Below are 23,558 nucleotides of genomic sequence, written 5' to 3' on the forward strand. Positions count from 1 at the left end.
ATTTCCATATTATAATGTGTGTAAATGAGTTCACTTTATTAACATTTAGCCAGCGTTACTTTTTATAAGATTTCTTTATAGTATAAAACAATTAAACTGCTGTAATATTACTCGAATAACCATTTAGGTTCGTAATCGTGTACTAACCAATTACTATTTTTTTTTATATATCAAAAAACACTGCAGTTATAGTCACTGCTTATCGTATCATAGTTTTTGTTTCCTACCAGAACGTGGCGTCGCAATACATAGTCTCCCACGCATACGTAATTTGCTATATCACATATTTTAGGGTGAAAGTTTTCATCGAGATTATTTTTTCTAAAACATTGTGTTTGACCGGAATTTTTTGAATCAAATAATTTACGCGTTCGATAATGTCGATACTATTTTTCAGCTCGATATTACGTTCACTTCGAAAGTATATTATAGCGGCGGTGTGCAGCAATGAATCATTGTCAAACTTTTACATTTTCACAAACCACAAATGAAATATTTAAAATGTTAAATGCCACAAGAATCAAATATATTTTTATTTTTTTATACGGTTAGGTTAAATAATATAATTAATTATTATTCCCAAACAAAAGTACAATATTCAATATTATTATATTAACATAATACACATATAATATAGGTACATATTATAATTATAACACATAAATCCGGGAACAATACAGGATACGTGTAAGGATAAAATAATTATCGTTGTTTTTTAAAAGTTATATTTACCTTTATTCTTATTTCCGTTTTCCACATTTTTTTTATTTGGTTCGTCATCAGACTTTGATAGGTTTGCAGTCAATGACTTATACTTGAATTCGTGTGCTTCAGGATTTAATGTTCCGCTAGAATTACTAGGAGTAGATAACACCTAAAATAGTAACATTTTATTTTATTGAATTCTGTATTCTATATTTTAATATTATGTATTCAAGAGTTTAATTACTAATTAGTAATAACAGTGTAATATGTATTAGAATTTAGAAGTTTTTCGTAATTACTATATATACGAATGCAGAGTGTGTATACCTCTAATCTCGAGCATATTCATATACATCGAATATATATAATAATATATATTAGTATATTACACATTTATATTTCATACAGTTGATGATGAATACTAATCAATAATCATGTAAGCAAATATCAATATTCAATGGTTAGACATTATATAACATATATATTATAATTATTTAATTTGAATACGTAGCTATAATATGAATGTATAATAATATACCTACTATCCCTAGGTTAAAGCCTGTGTAAGTATATCGTGTATTCGTATTAAAAATAAAAATAACAAAAAGCTGGTAAGTCGTGGATGTCGCTCTGCTGTACAGTAGGTTACAAAAGTGGGTTACTGTAGTAATGGATGGAATTAAATTTGAATCCAATGATATTATATCATTGTATTATACAAAAAACGATTCTCAGCGCAGACTGTTCATATTTCTAGGATATATTAAAGATTATTAAAAATTTTCAAATCTTAGATTTAAAAATAAAATTTTTTATGAATTTTTGTCTAAGATAATTTGAACATTGCTGTAGTTTTTGCGTATTTAGTCAACATTTGAACTTTGAATGCTTATAAAAAAAAATCGTGCCTATGCGTTTTTATATTTTTCAACTCCTATTGTAACAATATGTTAGGTGTCTTCATAAATAAATTTTCAAGCTTTTCTACCCAACAAATACATTTTTATCGATATTTATAGAAAAAATAACTAAAAAAGTTGAAAAATTAAAATGTTAGTAAACAGCTCAAAACAAATCAAAATATTTTGAAAATTTTATCAAAATATAGAAAATGCCTATATAAACATTCAGCGAAAATTTCAAGTATTTGTGGTCATTTTTTTCAGAGCACACTAAAATAAGAAAATCGCTAAATGAGAAAACTAGTGAAAATCCAATGTTGTAAAAATTTTAATTTCAAAGGCTCATCAAAATTTAATTTAAATTTCTGATGGACATTTTTTTTGTGACATAGATTGATAATATTATAAGGAGTCTCGTGTTCCATTTTCATATCTTAGATTTAAAAAGAAAATTTTTTTTGAAATTCTAGCTCAAAATAATTTGCGAATTTTTGTGATTTTTACGTATTTTGTCAAAATTCAAACTTTGAATGCTTGTAAAAAAAAATTGTGACTACCTATATGTATTTCTAAAAATTCCCGTTTTTTCCTTAATTTTTAGTTTGTTTATCCTAATTATTAAGAATAATATTGGGAATGTTTTACTTTCGATCCACAAAGTACCAACTAGATTCACTTTCTGATCGAACGAGGTACTGAAGTCGAAAATCGAAGCACTTTTACTGTCCCAAAACATGATGACAGACACACAAAAAAAATACACATCATTGTAAAATCGGGTATAAGATTAATTATAACTTATAAATACCTACCAAAGTACAACAATAATAAATTAATCATTTACTTTAAGATATAATATATATATCTTTTAAGAGTATCTGTTTTATTATTATATATTTTATCAGAATTTCCAAAAATGATAATTACAATTTTCATAACCATATTATGTTACGTATTTTGATAAATCTATTAATAAATTGCATATATAATAATATAATTTAGAGGCGTTTGCCGTTAATAATTAATAATTATTGGTTTCGTGAAATTGTTAATGGCTATTGACAGACGATAGTCATGGTCTCATGGACTATTTATCTATATGACAAAAAACTAAAATATAAATGCATTAATATATTGATAAGTATACAATGTATGGCTGTATGCTTATATTATAATTTTACCACAAAGGAGGGTCAATTCCCTTAAATAACTTTAGGGAACTATACAGACCATCTGCAAATGCGCAATTCAACCAGTATATTATAATAAAAGTTATAACGTTACTATAACGAGTAATTATTTAGATTATTAATCAATTTCATTTAACTACAATTACTCGACGTACTATTAATTATTACAGTCATAAGTCATAACACTCATAACCTACTTTAGACAATAAACCACTCTAAGAATAAACTTACTATTTGTGTAAGTATATTATATTATATTAATGATTTTGGACAGAAAATGTTTGTAAGTTAATAATTATTAAAAAAACAACTGAACTAACATGACGTATATTATAATGATATGATATTTTAGAATCTAGCGTGACAGCAGAGGCTAAAACATCGGTGCATAATATACCTACCGCATGAAATAAGTTACGATAATTTGACATGATGATATTCCGTTGTTTTGAAATGTTTCAAAACCACCATGTATATTATCAAGGAGTTTATTCAAAATTAAAAGTTTCAATAGCACATGTTCGACATTAGATAAATAAAATCAAACGTATGCTATTTTAATAAATAAATAATTATTTGCTATGATTGATACAATATACCTACATGACAAACGTACTCACAACCCATCGATTATAAAAGTTGCGCACTACAAACTTTAGTGAAACTGCAGCGCAATGTAATGACGTAAAGTGCAAATACTATGATGTGGTTAAATGGAAAATATCATTATTTTTCAATTTTATTAATCCAAAAAAAAAATTCGAGTCTAGACTCGACTATTTAATAGTAGACTATTTAATAGTATGAAAGTACAAAATTTTATTCAGTATCATAATAATATCGTATAACATATGACGTGCATTGTACATATTTTGTACAATATTGTCCAACTGCTCCATGTTGGCACAATTCAACAATTATGAGCGAAACAAACCAGTTTTCTGGGCATATATGTTGTATTGAATAATGACGGATTTCCTCAATAGTCTTTTGTATATTGTGTACAAAAGTATGTCGGTTTAGATTTTTATTTCAGTGCGTACCAGCTATCATTTGATTTGTATAGTAATATACACATATACCTACCTAAAGTTCGTGAATCGGAATAGCTTATAATGATGAAATGAAAAATACTCATCATAATTCATATTATTTATTGTTAAATTATCTCAAGGTTTTATACGTATGACGCTATGCCGCTATGGTATTCCACGCATATTCATATTATTGTATTTTTATTTTTACTATACGCTTTCGTGTATCATAATAATACAGTGTCATATGTTTACATAATAAACATGTGTTTAATGTATTTTTTTATGTATTATATTTATGTATACTCACAAGTCACAGCTCCGATCACTACTGAAGTTTGCTGAATTTTGATATTATAATAGACCGTAATATGTTTAATTACCCGCTTGGAATATTCCGTTTATTTCTACACGACTATAAACAACAAATGCAAATTTACTATAGTACGTACTACGTATCTATCATGGCAACTGTTGCATGTATAGGTACATGTTAATATTCGTCCGACTAGGTTTAGTGTGTCGCCAAGAGCATATTACGGTTAAACCAACAAATAGAGAGAAAAACCTGTTTGAACAGTTGTTAAAATACCTTGAAATCATTTGAACAATAGACTTTTGAATTTTTGACACAAACATGTTCATTTTTACATTTACTTAATTGCACACTAAATCAAGATTTTATTTAGAAATCAATTTCAGATAAATGACTTCAGGAATTATCATCCCCTAGCATATATTTTGTCAATACGTTTAGTATGACTGTTAAAAATTGACAGAGTTTAACTATAGTGCCATCTATAATAATTGAGAATATTTTATTTCATTGACTCGGTATAACACAATATGTAAACATGAGTGAACTAAAAAAGCAAATAATCTTTGACAAATTTAATCGAAATTGAAAATATTTTCAGTAAATATTAGTGAATTGTTATGATAAATTATCAGAAGTAAATTTTTTTACATAGAATCGTAGAATACCTACCAAAGAAGTCTGCTGTATAGTAAGTTTGACTTTAGAGTGTACCACATTACCTCGTAATTTATTGTGTAAGTCGCTGTAATGGATGTGTTGAATATTAATTCAATGATAAATCATAAGCATGACTTCAAAAAACGACTTAACGGAGATCTATTTTCGCCTATACATATAACTATTAATTAAAGATATTTTAGTAAATAGTACACGTCATATATTCTTATAGCTTTAAGTAATTTATTTTTCTATTATCTATAGTAATACGGTAAAATTCAACTGTATATAGTGTATACAATTTAACCTTTAGGAACGATTTAAATATTAATTGAGCAGAGCAGCCGTCTATATTTATATATATATATTATACAAAATATATAAGTTGTCTTTGTTAAATTGAGAATCTATCAAGATGTGACTTTATGCATCAAAATATTAAATTATAATTTTATGAAGCAGACAGCTTTATATTATAAAACATATTATATTAAATACCCATCTATTAAATAATAATTACATTCCTATTTCCTATATATCATATTATTATGTTTGTGACGACTAACGATAAACTTTTTATGTTATATAAATATTACCTATATTATTTACTCTTGACTACAAAAGGTGGCAAAACTTCATAATATTATAACTATTTTTATAGAAAATACATTTTCGACATGTATATATTATAGTATATGTTATATAATAATTATATACACATAGAAAACATCTACCAAATTAAAAACATTTAAAACTATTGACAGCTGCTCTAACTTCTATAAGGTCCAATATACAGCTGATAATACAAAACTACAACTTCTAATTTCTGTTATGTTATATTTATATATAACACATTTAAATACCAATATATTCACGAGTGTTCTATATAGTATAATATTATACAAATACATATTATATAAGTACCTAGTGTCGGTGTGAATGTGTGATATTAATATTGGGGCTGAACAAAAATAAATTTGAATAAAAACACCACATACCTATACAGTTCAGCGTAGAATATTAAAATAGCTAGGTCATTATCATACCTATAATACCGATTGAATCGTTGTACAAATCAGTACATATTACTTAATTATAATAATTGTTTATTAACGCAATAACGTCGTACACACAAAGAGGTGTATCTATTATATGGTTCAAATTTTTCCACGGTCTTTAAAAAAAAAGTCATTTTATGAGATGTTTATTTATAAAAAGTAAAAAAAAATATGATTTTGTAGTTCTATTCACACAAAATGTTATTATTTCATAATAATTTTTAATATGCAAATTAACAATATACGAATCTATTTTAGTATTATATAGGCCCTACGAGTTTCCACTTAGTGAGGCTCAATAATAATCATTCTGATATCAAACAAATAAATAATATATCACATAATAATATAATTTATAAACAGAAACACTAGATCAGGAACAATATAATATAGATCTAAACGCAATGATCTCGACATCGCTGGTTAATCGGTGGATCTATACACTCTGATCGTGAACGCAATATTCATATTACTGCTGAAGTGCTGAATAATTAATGTAACAGACAAATTCACGAGTTGGCAAAAATAAAATAAAAATTCGTTTTATTCATAATTATTTAGGCATAACATTTTGAAATATACACGGTTATAGGATACAAAGGTTTTATATTATTATCTATCATAGGTAATTTAGGTAAACATAATTATAACGTCGAATTTTTTCAGGGTATAATATTTTCTAGTTATATTATATTATTATTATTATTATTTATTTGTTAAAATTCAATAAAAAAAAAACTTCATAACTCAGGAGAGGCATAGCTTATGCTTATACTGCTTATAGCCTTTTGGCATTGAATTAGGTAAGCTTGAATTTCACCTATATTATGTCATATAAAAATATATATATATATCTATAATATATATATAATATACTGAATATAGTTATGACAATTTGTTTTCTCTAGGAAATAATAATTTGTTTTCTCTAGGAAATAATAAATATCTAATAAAACTCCGGTTATTTTTACATAAGTTTGGGTCTGTTTAACTGACTCCATCTTGAATTGAATATATAATTTAAAAAGGTCGTAAAGTGCTATAAAACAATCACAATACGTCAATATGTTTATCATGCGTCCGAGTATAGTAGTATAATACGTATTCGAACAAATTATTGTGACGTATACAAAAAATGAATAGTAAAAAAGAGCTATAACATATTATATATAATAATATAATATACATACGCGAGCGATGAAGTCGATGCACTTTCACTAAAATGGAGTGTCATCAGAGGCTTATACAATTATAACTGCTTTGGAGAAATACAGTGATAAACATAAAGTAAGTCATATTATACTCACACGACACACATACAAAAATATGTCGTGCACTATATTGTCGGTTTGTTCACATCTCTTGCACTATTACTCCCCCCTGGAAAAATTATACGAACTTGTAATTTAATAAATATTAGCATGATGTTGACATCATAAAATAAAAAGTTTGAGAATTTTGTTGGTTTACGTTTTACCCGCTCCCGAAAAGTTACCAATGGGCGCCCATCATGGGTACTATATATTTACTATTGAATAGGTAGCGATATTACAGGTATTCTAATCGTTACCACAACTACACTCGGCTACTGGGGAGATCATACATTATATATATATATATATATATATTAGGTAACCCCCCTCCCCCCGTTCCCCTTTGATCTATTAGAAATATATCCCGAGGCACCTGTTGATATTTTTCTGACTGATTTACACCGCGTGTGTGCACCATATATATGTATATATTGTTGTGTACGTTCTTTTTGACGACGGACGATGTTTTCACGAACTCAAAGTTTATTACATTTTACTCGTTTAAAACGATTTCGAAGGTCAAGGACCGCCACGGCGGACATCCTCTTCACTCCCTCTTTTGTCCATAAAATAAGTGCGCTTTTACGCTTTTACGCTATATACACATTATTACTTTTCCCCCTTCGAATTAATTATTGTTGTTAAACTTATCGTCAGACCGCGCCACTGTCTAAAGTCCGTTTTTACAATCACACACATATACATCTCAGAAATATATTTAATTAGGTATTCATGTTTTTAATTTTCAAGTAATTTATTAGTTGCATGTGATGCGACTCAGTCGATAGTCTCCTCGACGACTGCACGGAAAAAACCGACAAATTTTGCGCATCATCGCAATCCATATAATATATTGTGTATATATATACAGAGCGCACAAATAAATGTTTTATTTTTTTTGTACAAGCAGTGTTAGTAGTTTATTTTAAACATTTTTAGTCGCCTAACGATCGAACATGCTTATCTCCTATATTTGACAAAATAGGTTAGAAAAAAACTTACGATTTTCCCGAACGTTACTTAAACTATATGATTTATCATCGTCGGTATCGCGCGTATCATGACGTATATATAGGGATCATCGCTAAACAGTGTAACTACCTACAATAATATTATATTGAATTATTGCAGAACTGTATTGTCTGTATTGCATATAAAGCCTGGTTCACGCTGTACATTGTGTCGTGTAAAATAATTTTCTCCGATTTGTTGAATTATTTTGGTGGTTCCACTAAGCTGCATCACACCATACCATTATGGTATATCGACATTTTATCACACGATATTACCACAGCAACAAAACGATACCACACAGTTGAGTACGTCCATAACCTTTGACCGTGCGGTTAAATTTATGTCATGATTTAAGTTTATTTATAATAAATTAATAGATTAATATTATATCATCTTATAGCAGTGGCGTATCCATGGGGGGTAATATTATGATATATTATGATATATGTTATATTTTTACAATAAAATAAATATCCGATACCACGAAGTAAAGTGTGGTAAGTTTAAATTTGCTGAACCCCCCCCCCCCCCATAAAAAGTTCCTGGCTACGCCACTGTCTTATAGATTACCACGATGAATTATATGCGGAAAAGTGACAACTATAAACAAAATGATAAAATGTTATCATCAGGTACAAAATATTCATAATATCGGTATTGCGTTTTGGTAATTTGGTATAAACATTTTAAAATAAGACACGGCACGAAAGTCCATATCGTCTCCATGACCATAAAAACGCACAACCGCTATATTATGCAGTGTGAACTCTACTTAGAGAATGTCAACGCACCGTTTGTGTGTGTCTCTCTTCGACCAATGCGCATTATATTATGATGGAAACACAATCGGTCAACCTTTAATCACAGACTATTAAAATAGATTAATCCGTTCTTTTGAAGAATTATGAATCTATTATCGAGCTTAAAATTAAGAACAATATCTGTGTTGATTTTTTTTTCCGTTATTTTAAATTTCCTATCAAATTTATGAACGTTTATAAATGGCAATTTATTGTTATGTAATCATCGAAACTTCGTATAAAATTCATTTCGCTATAATATAATCACAATATAGTTACATAGATAATGTTCTTAACTTAAAAACGTATAACAGGTCAATTTAAAGCTACAATACAAGGTTGGTTGTGTTGTAGGTATGAAAAATTATTATGTTGCATTTCCTAAACCTATTTAAAGCTCATTCAATATTATTATAACAAGTTCTTTATTCATATGAATCTTTTTTTTTTCCGTTATGAATCACCACATCGGAGCCGTACTGTTTTCACATTGCTTAGCCCCGATTTTCACATTGCTTAGCTCATTTTCACATTGCTTAGCCCCTTTTCACATTGCTTAATAGCCCCTATATTCATATGCATCTAGGTAATAATGATATACCATCATAAAACAAATTTCTGTTATTAGTTACCATTTATTTAATTAAAACTTTCATTAATGATGATCATAATTGTAAAGTATTTTAAAATTGTATATATATTGTTATACCGTATACTTCATGTTGTTTTTTAATTATCTCATAGGTAGATAAAGTTAATTGTGGTTGTGTTGATGGATATTTAACTGTTATCATAATGGTTATAATATTAATTATTGGATATTATAGTGTTGTATGACTGTTGTTGTTGTATAATGTATATAGTAATGACTCAAGTTACAATTATTTTTCTGAGATAAAATGAAATGAAAACATCTTTTTTAAGAATATGAAAGGTAAATTTTCCAAAAGTTGTTAATTTACCGGTAATAGTCAGATATCCACGGCGTTTCTCATGTTTTATAACACTACTAATATAAGTGTGATAATTCGCAATTTTTCTCGAAACTAAAAAAAAATTAACGAAAATAAAATTAAATAAAATTAAATATATTTTTTAAATTGTGTACCAACACATTAAAATAAATCAAAATTCAAAATATGAAATAATTTTAGTTCTTATCCTTGTGAGTCTTATTATAAAACCAGAATTTTGATATCTCCATTATTTCGGTAGACATCGCAATGGGTAAATACTTGCGTGATACCTACCTTTTATATAAATACCAAATTACTAAAATATATGATAACTTATGTGTAATTCATCATTACACCAAAGTCCAATAATAAGTTTAAGTTTTAACCGTCATTAATCCAAATATATTCAATAAATTGCTAAATTTGTTACTTTCCAATATTATAACTATAAATAATTTAAGAAATTATATATTTACCTAAAATCTGCATAAATTATGTACAATGTTCACATATATATTTTTACTATAGTATGATTTATTATTGTTTACAACATTTCTAGAAAATTACAGATAAATTCTCAAAAATAGCTCTGCTTGACTACTGACATTATAAAAAGTAAAATATAAACAAATATTACTGTTATCTATACAATCATGAAAATTGAATAGCAAAGTTTATCATGTCTCATCGCCCTTACAAAAAAAAAAAAAAAAACACTTATCAACTCAAATATGTGTACATCTAGTATCGATGCCATATAATTATCATAAATTTAATAATAATACATCTGCAATACTGCGATACATGGGCATCTAATAATATTTATGCGACAATAACTATACACTTAGTAAATTGACATCATCTTATTGTTTTTAAGTTATTGAACCAAAGTCTAAAACGATAAACCGATAACGATTAGGCCGTTTAGGGACGTTAATCTATGTGTGTCAAAAGCAGCATACTCTGCAATAAAATAGTCAATAAGGCATATAATATATAAATAATAATAAGAAACATAATAAATCGAACTTTGTTTATTGGTTCATAATAAAAGCAAATAGTGCATTGAAACGAAGACGTAAAATTTTTTAACAATTAAATTTTCAAATCTGTTGCATAAATGAATAATAATCTAAATTATTTAAGTCTGAGTTATTTATAGGTTCACAGAACACACATATTACATACCTAGCTGCTACATTATTTATACATGGGTATAATATAATATAGGTACCAAGTGTGTGTATATACTATATATATGTGTAATAATATTTATGTTAAGACAATTTAAACGTGTAGGTATTTGCTATAAACATTTATATTTCATTATTCAATTATACTTATTACAAAAAGCAAAAAACCAGTTTTATATCAGGGGTAGAGTATAATACTTTTTACGTTCTACTGAACCAGACTCATTGGACCGACCCATAAAATCATGTCTTAACACTCCGCTGCCAACATTAGATACCATATTTTATTTATTTATAATTTATAATTATATTGTATTAATCATTGATTATTTCGATTAAAAAAAATTGTTTTATTATTCTTTTTATCGTCAATATATTGGCTATTATACTAAGACATATCACATGTTATAGTATATTATATACATAATTTATGCGGATCGTACATGAGGTATATAAAATAACAAGTAATAAAAAACAGCTATTTCAATGGCGTGCCGACGCAACGTTTAATTCATATACCTTTGTTCTATTATAGGACATGGGTATTATATTTAGTAGTTATAAAATGTATATTCGAATTCGAATATTTCTATTGTAAATTATTCGAATATTAGTATTCGATGCTACAATACCTAATTTTTTTTATCCGTTTTTCCATGGCAAGCTTTTTATACTATTTATTATCAATAACTAATTCATATCTACACAACTAAAGATAATTTATGTCAATGATTAATCGACCTAAATAGGCTAAATACGAAAATAGTTTTTATCTTGCAGGTACATGATCGTATAGTTGCCATTTATTTATTTATTATTTTTTTGTTGTAACTTATACATTATTATTAATAATTTAATTATGATATTCAAGTATTTTGCACAATTTTTATTTTTGTATTTTAATATATTGCTCCATCAAATAGTAAATATCGCTGATGTCTTCGAATCCACTTCTCGCAGGCCTTTATGCGTCATATAATATTATTAACGTTTTGTGTTGCGCGAAAAGTTAAACAAATAATTTTCGTTACGTATTGTATTGTAGCATCGAATACTGATATTCGAATTATTTACGATAGACCTATTCGAATTCGAATATTTGAATAATTCCCATCACTAATATTTAAAGTTAACTTACCAAACATTATTATTGGAATGATATATACGTATCACACAATCTATTGAACGCAAAAATGCACAAAAAATGTAGGTATATGATGAGAGCTATTATGTTGACTTTAATAGTTATATATTATAGAGAAAAAAGTTACATATAATAGCTACACTTTCCAGGAATGCATAATAAATTTACAAGTAAAATTTTGAAAACTAAATTAATAATATGATAAATTTTTCGCCAAATAAATTTGCAACAGTGTTATCTGTTATTAATATAAATGTATCATATTTATAGCTAGGTATATGTAATATGTAGTTATAAAAATATGCAAACAATAATGAAAGCGTTTCCAAGTTTTTTGAACATCTTGTATAATGCATATATTCGTTTCCATCAAATTAAATGGTTTGATTGCAATAGTTGATCCAACAGTGATTCAAGAGGAAGGGATGAACAATTTTTTTTAAATATTGAAGCTACAAATATATAAAGTACAATGATGGACTGCCCACCATCAAAAAATAAAAGGTTAAATACTCAATAATGCGATATCTTATAATATTTTATTTATTGCTAATATTACCTAATACAAAAATATTAACACAATACTAATACAAATAAACCAGGAATAAACCAGTCTTATAGATATATGCTAATTGTGCATTTGTAATTTGTATAGGTACTGACGTACCCATCAATTGATATTAGGATCAAAATTTCTGAAAACATACTTGAATTTGCAACAAGCTTATTATTTTGAAAACTACTTTTCTCATTAACTATTAATTTTAAGTCTCAAATTTCAACATTTTACTATTATACGATTTTGTTCATTAAAAATTATAAAATACTGTATAATATGTAATATATTATCACTTACCTACTACATTCACACGATACACATCGATTACTTAGAAAATTACTTGTATTTAAATCCTTAAAAATAGTTCCAACTCCTAAAAATTTAATATTATACATACGTAGTATAGCGCCTATTAGATTTAAAAAATATGTTGTCTAAAATTACAAAAAACCGTTTATTTTTCTTCTAAACTCGGCCCCAGGGGAGCGGGGTGAATGGATGACTGTCTCTTCTCATCATCCCACTTTGTATTCGCCACCAGCTTGATTATACACAAATGAATAATTATAAAAATGATATAGGTAGGTACCTACCAAACAACAAATAATTACAACACTAATGGCCAATAGACACTCTAAATATATTTTAAAATGTTTTATATAGACTGCAGTTTAGTAATATTATATCGATCTCTAAAACGCGGTCGGAAGCATGCAATGATTGATATAATATTGTATTATGAATACGCAATTTGGTAAATCGCGGTCAATTTCGTTGCTTTTCATCCGCGACTACCATTATTTATAAGTGATTAATTTTACTTTTCTTTGTGCGCGCGACAAACATGAACATAAAATCTCAAGACCCTACTGCGCATTCTAAGGCGTAGCCGCGCACGTAAACATAATATGTTTACTTCGCATTTGTACGTTTTACTTGTACAAATTAATATGTTTAAGTGTATCGATGTCATCTCTGTACAGTTACAGAAATATGATTTGCAGCTACAATAGTATGTACACGTCGCAAGTATAACGAATGAATATATAATTATATTATATTATTATACGATGACATGACTGAAAGGTTATATATGACGGGATTATGACTGCAGTGTAATATGTATAAAGTGCAGGTAGTACATAATAAAAGACTCGTATCAACGAGAAAAAGCAAAAATTTACAACCGTCAGTAATATTTTTTTTTAAACTAGTTATATTATTAATGACGAATTTAATAGTGTATGTCAGCTGCTGTATAATATATTACTTATTATATACATTTCGTTCGGTGCAACAATAACGTCACAACGCCTATAATATGAATCAGTCCGAGACGTGTAACCGTAGATAGGTGGGTAACATCCGTGTGGAAATGCAATTTTTCGCGACAAACTATATTATAAAATATTATATGAGGTTAATGACTAATGAGTGGCGTTTATCATAAACATTATGTATAGATACGACGGACTAAGCGGTGCATTGACTATATAATGTTTGAATATATACATACACATTTTATATATAGGTAAAACGAACCGTGACAATGCGGGTACATGTATATGTACCGAGAACTATATATAAAGAAAGAAGCTATGTGTTATATAGCGTGATCATACTCGTTCGCGCATAGTACACAATTTTTTACCTGGAAACTGACAACTCGTTGGCGTATACTTAGGAAAACGTGAAAACCCAGCTGATAGAAATTTTGACCCGAAAAATGACGTTTTGTTTGTGTACAACTATTAAATTAGACTTGATTGTAACTTGCAGTGCAAATTTCGAAAAGATACACGTGATCTCAGAAGTTTTTGGTCACAAACGTTTCATTTATGCAACAAATTAAATTAAATTAACAAAAAAATAAAAATATTAATCACGCCTGTAACGTATAAAGTGAGAAATACAATCTTAAACATTGTTTTTGTTAGTTCTATTGGGTTTTAGTATAGACTTTTGCTATAGTTTATGGGCTATAACACGATTCCGCAAATTTAATATATATATATGATTCCGCATAATTTTAAATGCAACGTTGCCATGCAAATGTTTGATCGCTATATAGGTTTGTGGTTATAAAGATTCATTAAATAAAAATAAAAATATTAGGTAATAATTAATTGTACAAAATAGTATATAGGTACCATATAGGAAAAAATTTAATTTATAAAAAATAACAAGAGAAAACAATTATATGGCAATGTTGCGTTTGAAATTATGCGGAATCGTTTATATCTCGTATATATATGTGAAATTTGCGGAATTGTGTATGTATATCAACGACTATTAAAATCTACACGATTCCGCAAGTTCTCCACCGAGTTTATGTATACGAAAACGAGAGTCTAACGTTTTGGGTCATTTATGACAGGTATTAAAAATTCGTGTGCACAATTGAGTCGTACATTTGTACGCAAGCGAGTCGCAAAAAATGTTAAATGTACGCAAACGGGTATCGCCCCTATGTAATAATATGATAAAATTTATGGACGCACAGACAACTCGCAATTTAACCTATTCTGTGATTTAACTGCACGTCTGCACTCCTATCTCAGACTTGTTGAACGATTCCGAAAAAAGTTTCGGGTTTCCACAGAAAAATGAAAATATTATTATACCGATAGTGATTGTGCAGTAGGTATTATGAAATTTTCTGATAAAATATCATGTTTTTTTACATATTCTCGAACCGCTAAAAATTGTTTACTGCTGTAGATACACGCATCGGTGTGTCTGTATATTATACGACCAATAATTTCCTATCTACCTATAAAACGTATATTATACTATTAAATATTTTATTTTCATTTCAAAAAATTTCAAAACTTAAAAAAACTTATTACCATGAACTAATATATTATTACATCATTAATATCACAAATTTAAATGATGTAAAGATTAAATTATAATCGTAAATATATTTGTAATAGCACCTGGTGTGCTGAAACATTTTTAAAGAATAGATAAAAAAAAAAAATGTATTTTCACACTTTACGGTTTACATCGCCAATAAATATAATATACACACACACACACAAACATATTATATCTATAGGTAAAACATAATAATATAGATAGGTACATAATATAATAATATGTATAATATAGGTATGTATGTTATAGAAATACAGTCAAACATCGAGAAAATTGATTTTCCGCGAGAGTTGCCGAGAGCAACGGCCACTATGTATATATATATAAGATACGTAAAAGCGGGGTGGGAATTGTTGGCGAGTGGTTGTGTGTGGCGGCGGTTCCTTCCGATCTGGGTGCGTCCGTTCTCATCCCGGCGAGACCTAGTCGGCGCGGCTATATATTACCTACCATATGTTAGCGACGAATACGCCAAATAATTACGACGACGACGTTGATTTACCGTCAACGCGGTATAATGTATACCGTTTACCAGTTTACAGTGTCTGATTAGCATAACAAAAATAGCAAATACATAATTATTATCATTTCAATTAGACATAATATTATTATTATTTTGAACGCACACGTCGCCGGTTCAGGTGCGCTGCAGCGATCGATGACGATCTATGTATAACATTTTGCACGTGCGCGTCTGACGATCGCCGAGAGCCGTTTGAAACGTTTGAATGCGATCTCCACGCGATGATCGAATTCGGGGGGGGGGGAGAGGAGAACGTATCTACCTCTTCTTTCATGCGTTTAAAAATATTTCATCGTTCCCCTCCCGCATAGGCCATATAATTATTATTGTATTATATTTGTATACCTATTTTCCCTATAATCGATAACACGCATAAAATAATATGTCATTTAAATCTTCGCGTACGCCCATTATTTTTTCATGCGTATTTTTGCTGCATTCCATTTTCAAATTTTATAAATTTTTATTTCCCTGCAATACAATAATAAGCGCGTGCGAATATTCCATCGCGCGATAATACAACACACTGCGCTATATTATAATACTTATCGCATAAATATTGTTATTGGTTTATATGTCGCAAACTATACATATAGGATCCTATTGGACGGTGGCGTTTATTATTATCCACCGTCATCATCATCATTATCATAATATGTCTCCTCGAACCCGCAGCTCTCTCGATGACCGTTTGCGCGCGCGCTCGGAGAAAGGCGCGCGCCATATACAATACAGGTTCCTGTTTCCGCGAACACGCGCGCGGCGTGTACACGTGAGCGGCGGAGTTTCCTCTCACTTTACAGTATACTTGGCCCGCTCGCTCGCTCGCTCTCTCTCTCTTTCTCTGTCTCTCACTCTGATGCAGTCACTCTCGCTATAAATTCGCGTTCCGGGTTCACTGTGCGCGGAGTTCCGATGTCGTTGGCGGCACGCACGCGACATCACTGGGTATATACGCGTACACGTCGTAGATAATGATAATAATAATGATATTATATAACACGATTATAATATATATGGGTACTATTATTATAGGTATAGGTAGTGGGTATAATATATGTGATAACAATATAAAACGTAGGTTTAGATCTATACATCTTATACGCGTGCCGTACGCTTACCTTGTGTTGTACGGCAAATCGCTGCGGATGACCGTAAGCTGCAGTACCGCCGCCACCGAACGCCACGGGCGGCGGTGGCTGGCGACGGTCGGACGGCGCGCCGGTCTTGTCATCGCCGCTGCCGTCCTCTTCGTCGTAACGATTCCGGTGCTGTCGGTGATTGTTGTTGGGATAGTGCGAGTCCTGTTGTCCCCGCTGTAGCTGTTGCTGCTGCTTGCTGAGGCCTTTGGTCCGGAACGTCATGGCCACCGGCACAGTGCGATCCGCTGAACCGTCCGCGGTCGAGTACCGCGGCACCCGTCGCTCAACCGCGGGCCGGGAATCCGACGAGCGAGCCGTTTTTTGACGGGGCGCGCGATGCAGACGCGCACGCACCCACGCACGCGCGCCGAGCCGCTCTCTCGCTACTAGACGACTATTATATATAATATTATTATGTACGTGTATTATGTATGTGTGTACCGTGTGGGTGTGCGGGTGAGTGTGTCCGGATGTGCGGGTGTGCGGATGTTCACGGAGCGCACGACGAGACACGCGCACTGCGCGGATTAGTTCCCGGGGAACGGAAGTGCGAAAAACAAAATTATATAGGTACGGATACGCGGCAATGGATAAACTACGATATTATATTGTGTCGGGCCGTTATACACGATATGACGCTGAATGTTTACGGCCGGGCGCCTTGATGACGGTTTGTCCGTCACGATGTGGCAAACCACTATAAATCTGCTGCGAGGCACACGGCGCACGGAGATATTATAACGCCGGACCTGTTGAGTGTGAGAACGGTACAGCTTTGACTCGCCGCCACCGCCGCCGCCGCCGCCGCCGTCAACCGACACGCTCCCCGTGACCGATCCCTTCCACGTCCGTCGCTGCACGCCGCCGCCGCCGCCACCGCCGCCCGCTATCGCCTTTGCCTTTGCCTTTGCCTATGTCGTGCTAAACGATTGTGAAGATTGCGTCGCCGTCGCATAAACTGACCGACATAACACATCACCAAAAACCATAATAACACTAGCAACAACAGTATCAGAACCGGCAAAAATGACGACGCCGTTGTCGACGACCACGAATACATAACGCGGCGTCGCCGATCCGTCAATGGATATCAAACATGCGCCTGCGGAGTCGGACCGTCTGTTTGCACAGCCGTATGGATTTTACGATATAGTGCAGTGCTTTGGGGACGTCTGCCAACCCCATCTCGTGACTACGGTCTGCCCCGCCGACCTCGCCGTATACAGTGTACGTAATATATTGTAAATTGAGGTTGGAGGTAGAAAACGATCGGTCCAGATTTACTGCATAAAATCCCACAGGCAGCCGCTGCAGTGTTGCTTTCGGTTCGATGAAAACCGTGCAGCTCTTCGCAGTGTGTATTATATAGTTATATATGGCAGTTTTTATATTGTATATACGATATATTAATCATTTATAATATGATACTATGATTTATATTATTTGATTTTTTTTGGTTTTTTTGTTTTTGGTACGTCGTATTATATATAGGTATAATATTAACGAATTTATTTTATACTTTAGATATAATGGCGTTTTTTCACAACTCAGATTTAATCGCCCTTTTTTTTCAAGTCCATTGATTTCATCCCTGCACACCGGGTGGGACAGTCACCGCAGTCACGCTACACCTCACTAAAAAAAATATAGACGGGTGGTCACGACAAAATGATTTGTATATCAAATTAAAGTGCCGTTTGGTGAGTAGGTATTGGGTATATATAGATGTATAGGCGTAATTTCGCTAAAATTCAAGGGTGCAAAACTAATCAGGAAAGTTACAAACTTTCTACAAAATGTCAAAATCCCTCGTTTCACTTGCAAATTTATTTACAACTTATTACTCAATTTCAATTCCTCGATCAAAATTGTACGCACAATTTAATATTATCATTAATATGAAGCAAGTAAATTGTATTATACAAATTAAAATAATTGGTCAATACTGTAATTTATTACATTGATATAATAAATATTAATACATATTAATTAACAAAATTAAATTAAACTTAAGCGTCTACCATGTATACAATTTGCTGCTGCGTCGAACACGTCGATTACAATTTCGGAATCTATAACTCGATTCTTTTCAATTTGTAATATAGCTAAATCAGACAGTCTTTCTTGTTTCTTGTTCCATAGTTGATCTGAGGTAAGTTTTAAGCCTTCTTAAGCAGGAAAAACTTCGTTCACATGACGCAGTATTTGTAGGTATTGTCATAAATAGTTTTAAAATTTCAGATAATAAAGGAAACCCATCTTTAATTTCACCTTGTTTCATATAATCTAATTTGTTTTGAAATAAACTATTATTTGAGTTGATTTGTTTAGATTTGAACATTCTATTAAAGATTTTTAGTTCTATACTTGAAGTTCATGATTATCACACTTATAGGTCTTACAAACAATGTCCAATAACTTTTCAACCTAACATTATAAATAAAGAAAATTTAGGAGGTGCAAAACTATCATTTTGCACCCCCTCAAAAATTCCCGGGGATGCAAGTGCACCCCTTTGCACCCCCGGGATTACGCCTATGTATAGATGGTTGATTTTACCCTACCTGTTGTTTTCGAAATATTCAATATAGCCAATTTGTAAATTTGATTTTCAGAAATATTGATATGGTAAAAACACTTAAGTCAAAAGGCTTTTTACAATTTTTTTAAATATCAATATTTTTGTTAAGTAAATTACGATCTTGTTTATGTTAGAAACCTTGTAATTTCAAATAATATTAAAGTTTTTTAAAAATATTGTATAAGAACATTTTTAAATAAGTGCATGTTAAAATCTAATTATTTTTTTTTTATTGCATTTATTTTAATAATATGTGGATGTATAAACTATAAATTACTATAATTTTATTTACCTAACGAAAATATTGATATTTAAAAAATTTTTAAAAAATCAGCCATTTTACTTAAATAAGTGTGTTTACCATATACATTTTTCTAAAAATTAGATTTACAAATTGGTTATATTGAATATTTCGAAAAAAAATTTTATCAATTTTAAGTTTTTATCTTCAGTATTAAAAAATGAAAAATAAAAAATGTATTCTAAAACTGTATCGCAAGTGTCTATGAATTATATTTAAAAGAAATTTTTTAAAAATATTGATTGGAACAAAAGTTATTTCATTTGTCAGAATGTCAGATCTCTGTGGGACACCCTGTATTGTCGGCATTAAACGTTTTCTTATATCAGTTATAACCCTTCTATAAGTGCCTACACAGTTCACATATTATTATACTTTATTAGGTACTTCTCTTGTAAATGTAATAGTATGTAATTAGCGCGAGGGTGTCAGTTTTTTTTGTTTCATACTCACTACAAGTCTACAAAAGTACAAACTATACGTATGTTTTATAAAAGAACATAAGACCACAAGTAGATTAATTAATGTACAAATACGAATTCTGCACACTGTTAACTATCAAAAAAAAAATATATATATATGATATAATGTGATCAAACAAAATATGCTGCTGCCGGATTAGTTTACAAATCTACTTTAACCCCCTCCCCCCCTCAAAAAAAAAAAAGAAAAAGAAAAGAAAAAAACTGTGATAATAATGGTACTTTTGTATTCAGTACCTACTTGATTAATGAAAAATATGTTTAGAAAAGTCAAAATGTATCAATGTTATTGCCTATATTATGCTTTTTGGTAATTACTGCTAATAAATTGTTATGTATGTGGTATAGTTTTGTTAATTTATGTTACTGTTGACAAGCCACATGTTATGATGTGGGTCGTTATGTTGAATAAAATGTAATATATTTAAACATCTAGGAGAAAAAATGAATCAATAATTTTCGAATAATAATAAACTAATATGTGATGAAATATGAGTATTTATAGGCTGTATGAAATTTTTAATTTCATAACCATAAAAGAACACCTATTGAAATAAAACGGTTTAATATTATTTTATTAAGGGTTAAATAATTATGAATTATATGATAAACTGGAGAGTCGCTCTGCTATATGACTATAGGTGATGCCGAGTAAGTATGATTAATATAATTTACATAGATATAGTATAATACGTAATTTTTAAGTAAATTACTGTATTGACTATTGGAGATATTTTAAATTTGAATTCAATGGTACGAAAAAAAAATTCTGAGTGACCTTGTCTGTCAGCTTATAATTTGTGTATTAAGTTTATTATTAACATTATGTGTAGATCTATATTCAAAACCAATTTCACTATTATTAGAATACCTAACAATAATAATAACTATACAATAAATAATAATACAGTATGCCAGTATAGATTAAATTAATTGTTTATAACTACAAATTGTATACATTGTATATACTATATCTCTATATCTATAAAATATAAATACATATCATATTATTTCCTATAAAACATTAGATACCAGTTGCGAATAAACGGGCTACGGGGTGGGGAGGTAGACATAATGATATATGTAAACATTGTAAACCTACATTTAAAAAAAATTAAATCAAAACTTACTTTTCATATAACATTAAAAATGAATGTAATCAAATATATATATACTTAACCCATTAACATCTCATCAAAAAAGAACCAGCACCCATATGTGATACTTGCAACGTAACTCTATCAATTGAACATATCGTAATCACTTGCTCCAAATACACTGAAGCACGCAAGATACTCCAAAATCCTGCATCATTCTATCAAGCCTTCAAAGATGAAAACACAGCTGCAATCAGTACATTTTTCCATAATATAAACACTAAATACCCATTGTAAATAATAACTATAATAATGTAGTTAAATGTGTTCCAACATTTAATGTACAATATAATATATTTTCCTTTCTTTTTCTTGTATAAATTTTGATTAATGTAGGCTAAAAACCTGTGTTGTTAAAGCCTTAATAAACTCAACAAATATATATATATATAAACCTTTTTGTTATTATTTTTTATATTATTAGAGAATATTAGAGCGCGAGAATATTATGGTTATGGATAATTTTAAATTGTTCTAATTAGGTACCTATTTAAAAGTTAAAAGTCTGTGTTTTAAAATAAAACACCACTTAATTGTTGAGGTACTATATTATAGGTATTACTAATTACTATATACAAATATACAATGCAAGTAATATGGACATTATAATCTATATTTCATTATTTAAATAATTTACATTCTGTTCCTAAGTGAACAAGTTAATTATTCGTTCTAGTCAGTATTTCTCTATATGCGTCATAAAATACTTTCAACATATATGTATATAATTATATATTTTATTAAACTATCCTAATTACTAATTTAATGTTTAAATTACACCTTTTTTTTACTTATCTAGAGTTAACTATTTTAATATTTGAAATATTATATTTCTAATTATTAACAATAAATAGGTTAGGTTCCATCGTTGTAAGGGTATGCTAAGTTTTTTTGAAAACAAAAATGACAAATTTAAAAAAAATTAACTATAAGTTTTTAAATTCAAAGATATCATTTTTGCAGCCAATATTTATAAATAAAAAAAACTAGACATCTAAGCTATCGTAGTCAACATTTTTTATTTTCTTGCCTAATTTGTATCATCGTTGATTATAATATTATATCGTTGAAATACTGCATTGTAGCATACAAATAATTGATTTTTAACCTAATAAGTAGAGCGAGGATTTGTATGCATTTGCATATTTATTCTGGTTGATCGCATAATATGCTAAGTAAGCACAAAATTTGTTCCATGACATAACGATTTAAAAAATGAAACTTTGTTAGTGCATATTTTTGCAATATTTCGTCATTTTTCTATTTTAAGGGCTTATTTTACAATTTTAATTGCATATTTCATCTTTTCGTGCATATTTCGATGTTTTTTTTGTTTTTTTTGGAAATTTTCTAAATTTATACTATTTTCAATTATACTCGTAATATAAGAAAAAAAAATTATATTTTTATAGTTTCGATTGTTTCGATTAATATCAAAATATAGGTAAATATCTACATTTATTTTAGGAGACATTTTTGATATAAATTGATTCTTAATAAAATAGTGAAAGTGGAAAAAATAAAGAAAAATGTTTTTAGTATTGCTCCATAATTTTTTTTTATAATATATTGTATTAATTAAATGTTCCAAAAATGAATTTTTTTATGCATATTTTTCATTTTCCATGGATATTTTAACATTTTAATG

General features: G+C 29.5%; 1 protein-coding gene across 3 annotated transcripts in view; it reads right to left on the reverse strand.

Moving 5' to 3' along the window:
* Window positions 1-18,182, reverse strand: part of LOC107162625 (La-related protein 4B) — a 45,901-nt gene extending 27,719 nt beyond the window's left edge. For 2 of the 3 annotated variants that reach the window (XM_015509608.2, XM_089229267.1), the window contains exons 1-2: window positions 17,369-18,182; window positions 733-874 (exon numbers count right to left, since the gene is read on the reverse strand). In XM_015509608.2, coding sequence (XP_015365094.1) covers window positions 733-874; window positions 17,369-17,611 — 385 coding nt within the window. In that variant the 5' untranslated portion in view covers window positions 17,612-18,182. The remainder of the gene's footprint in view (window positions 1-732; window positions 875-17,368) is intronic. The other variant, XM_015509607.2, reaches the window with a different exon arrangement.
* Window positions 18,183-23,558: the final 5,376 nt, after the last annotated feature.

The sequence above is a fragment of the Diuraphis noxia genome, unplaced genomic scaffold, assembly GCF_037042655.1.
Source record: "Diuraphis noxia isolate RWA-SAM2 unplaced genomic scaffold, SU_Dnox_SAM2 contig0005, whole genome shotgun sequence".
Classification (NCBI taxonomy): Eukaryota; Metazoa; Arthropoda; class Insecta; order Hemiptera; family Aphididae; genus Diuraphis; species Diuraphis noxia.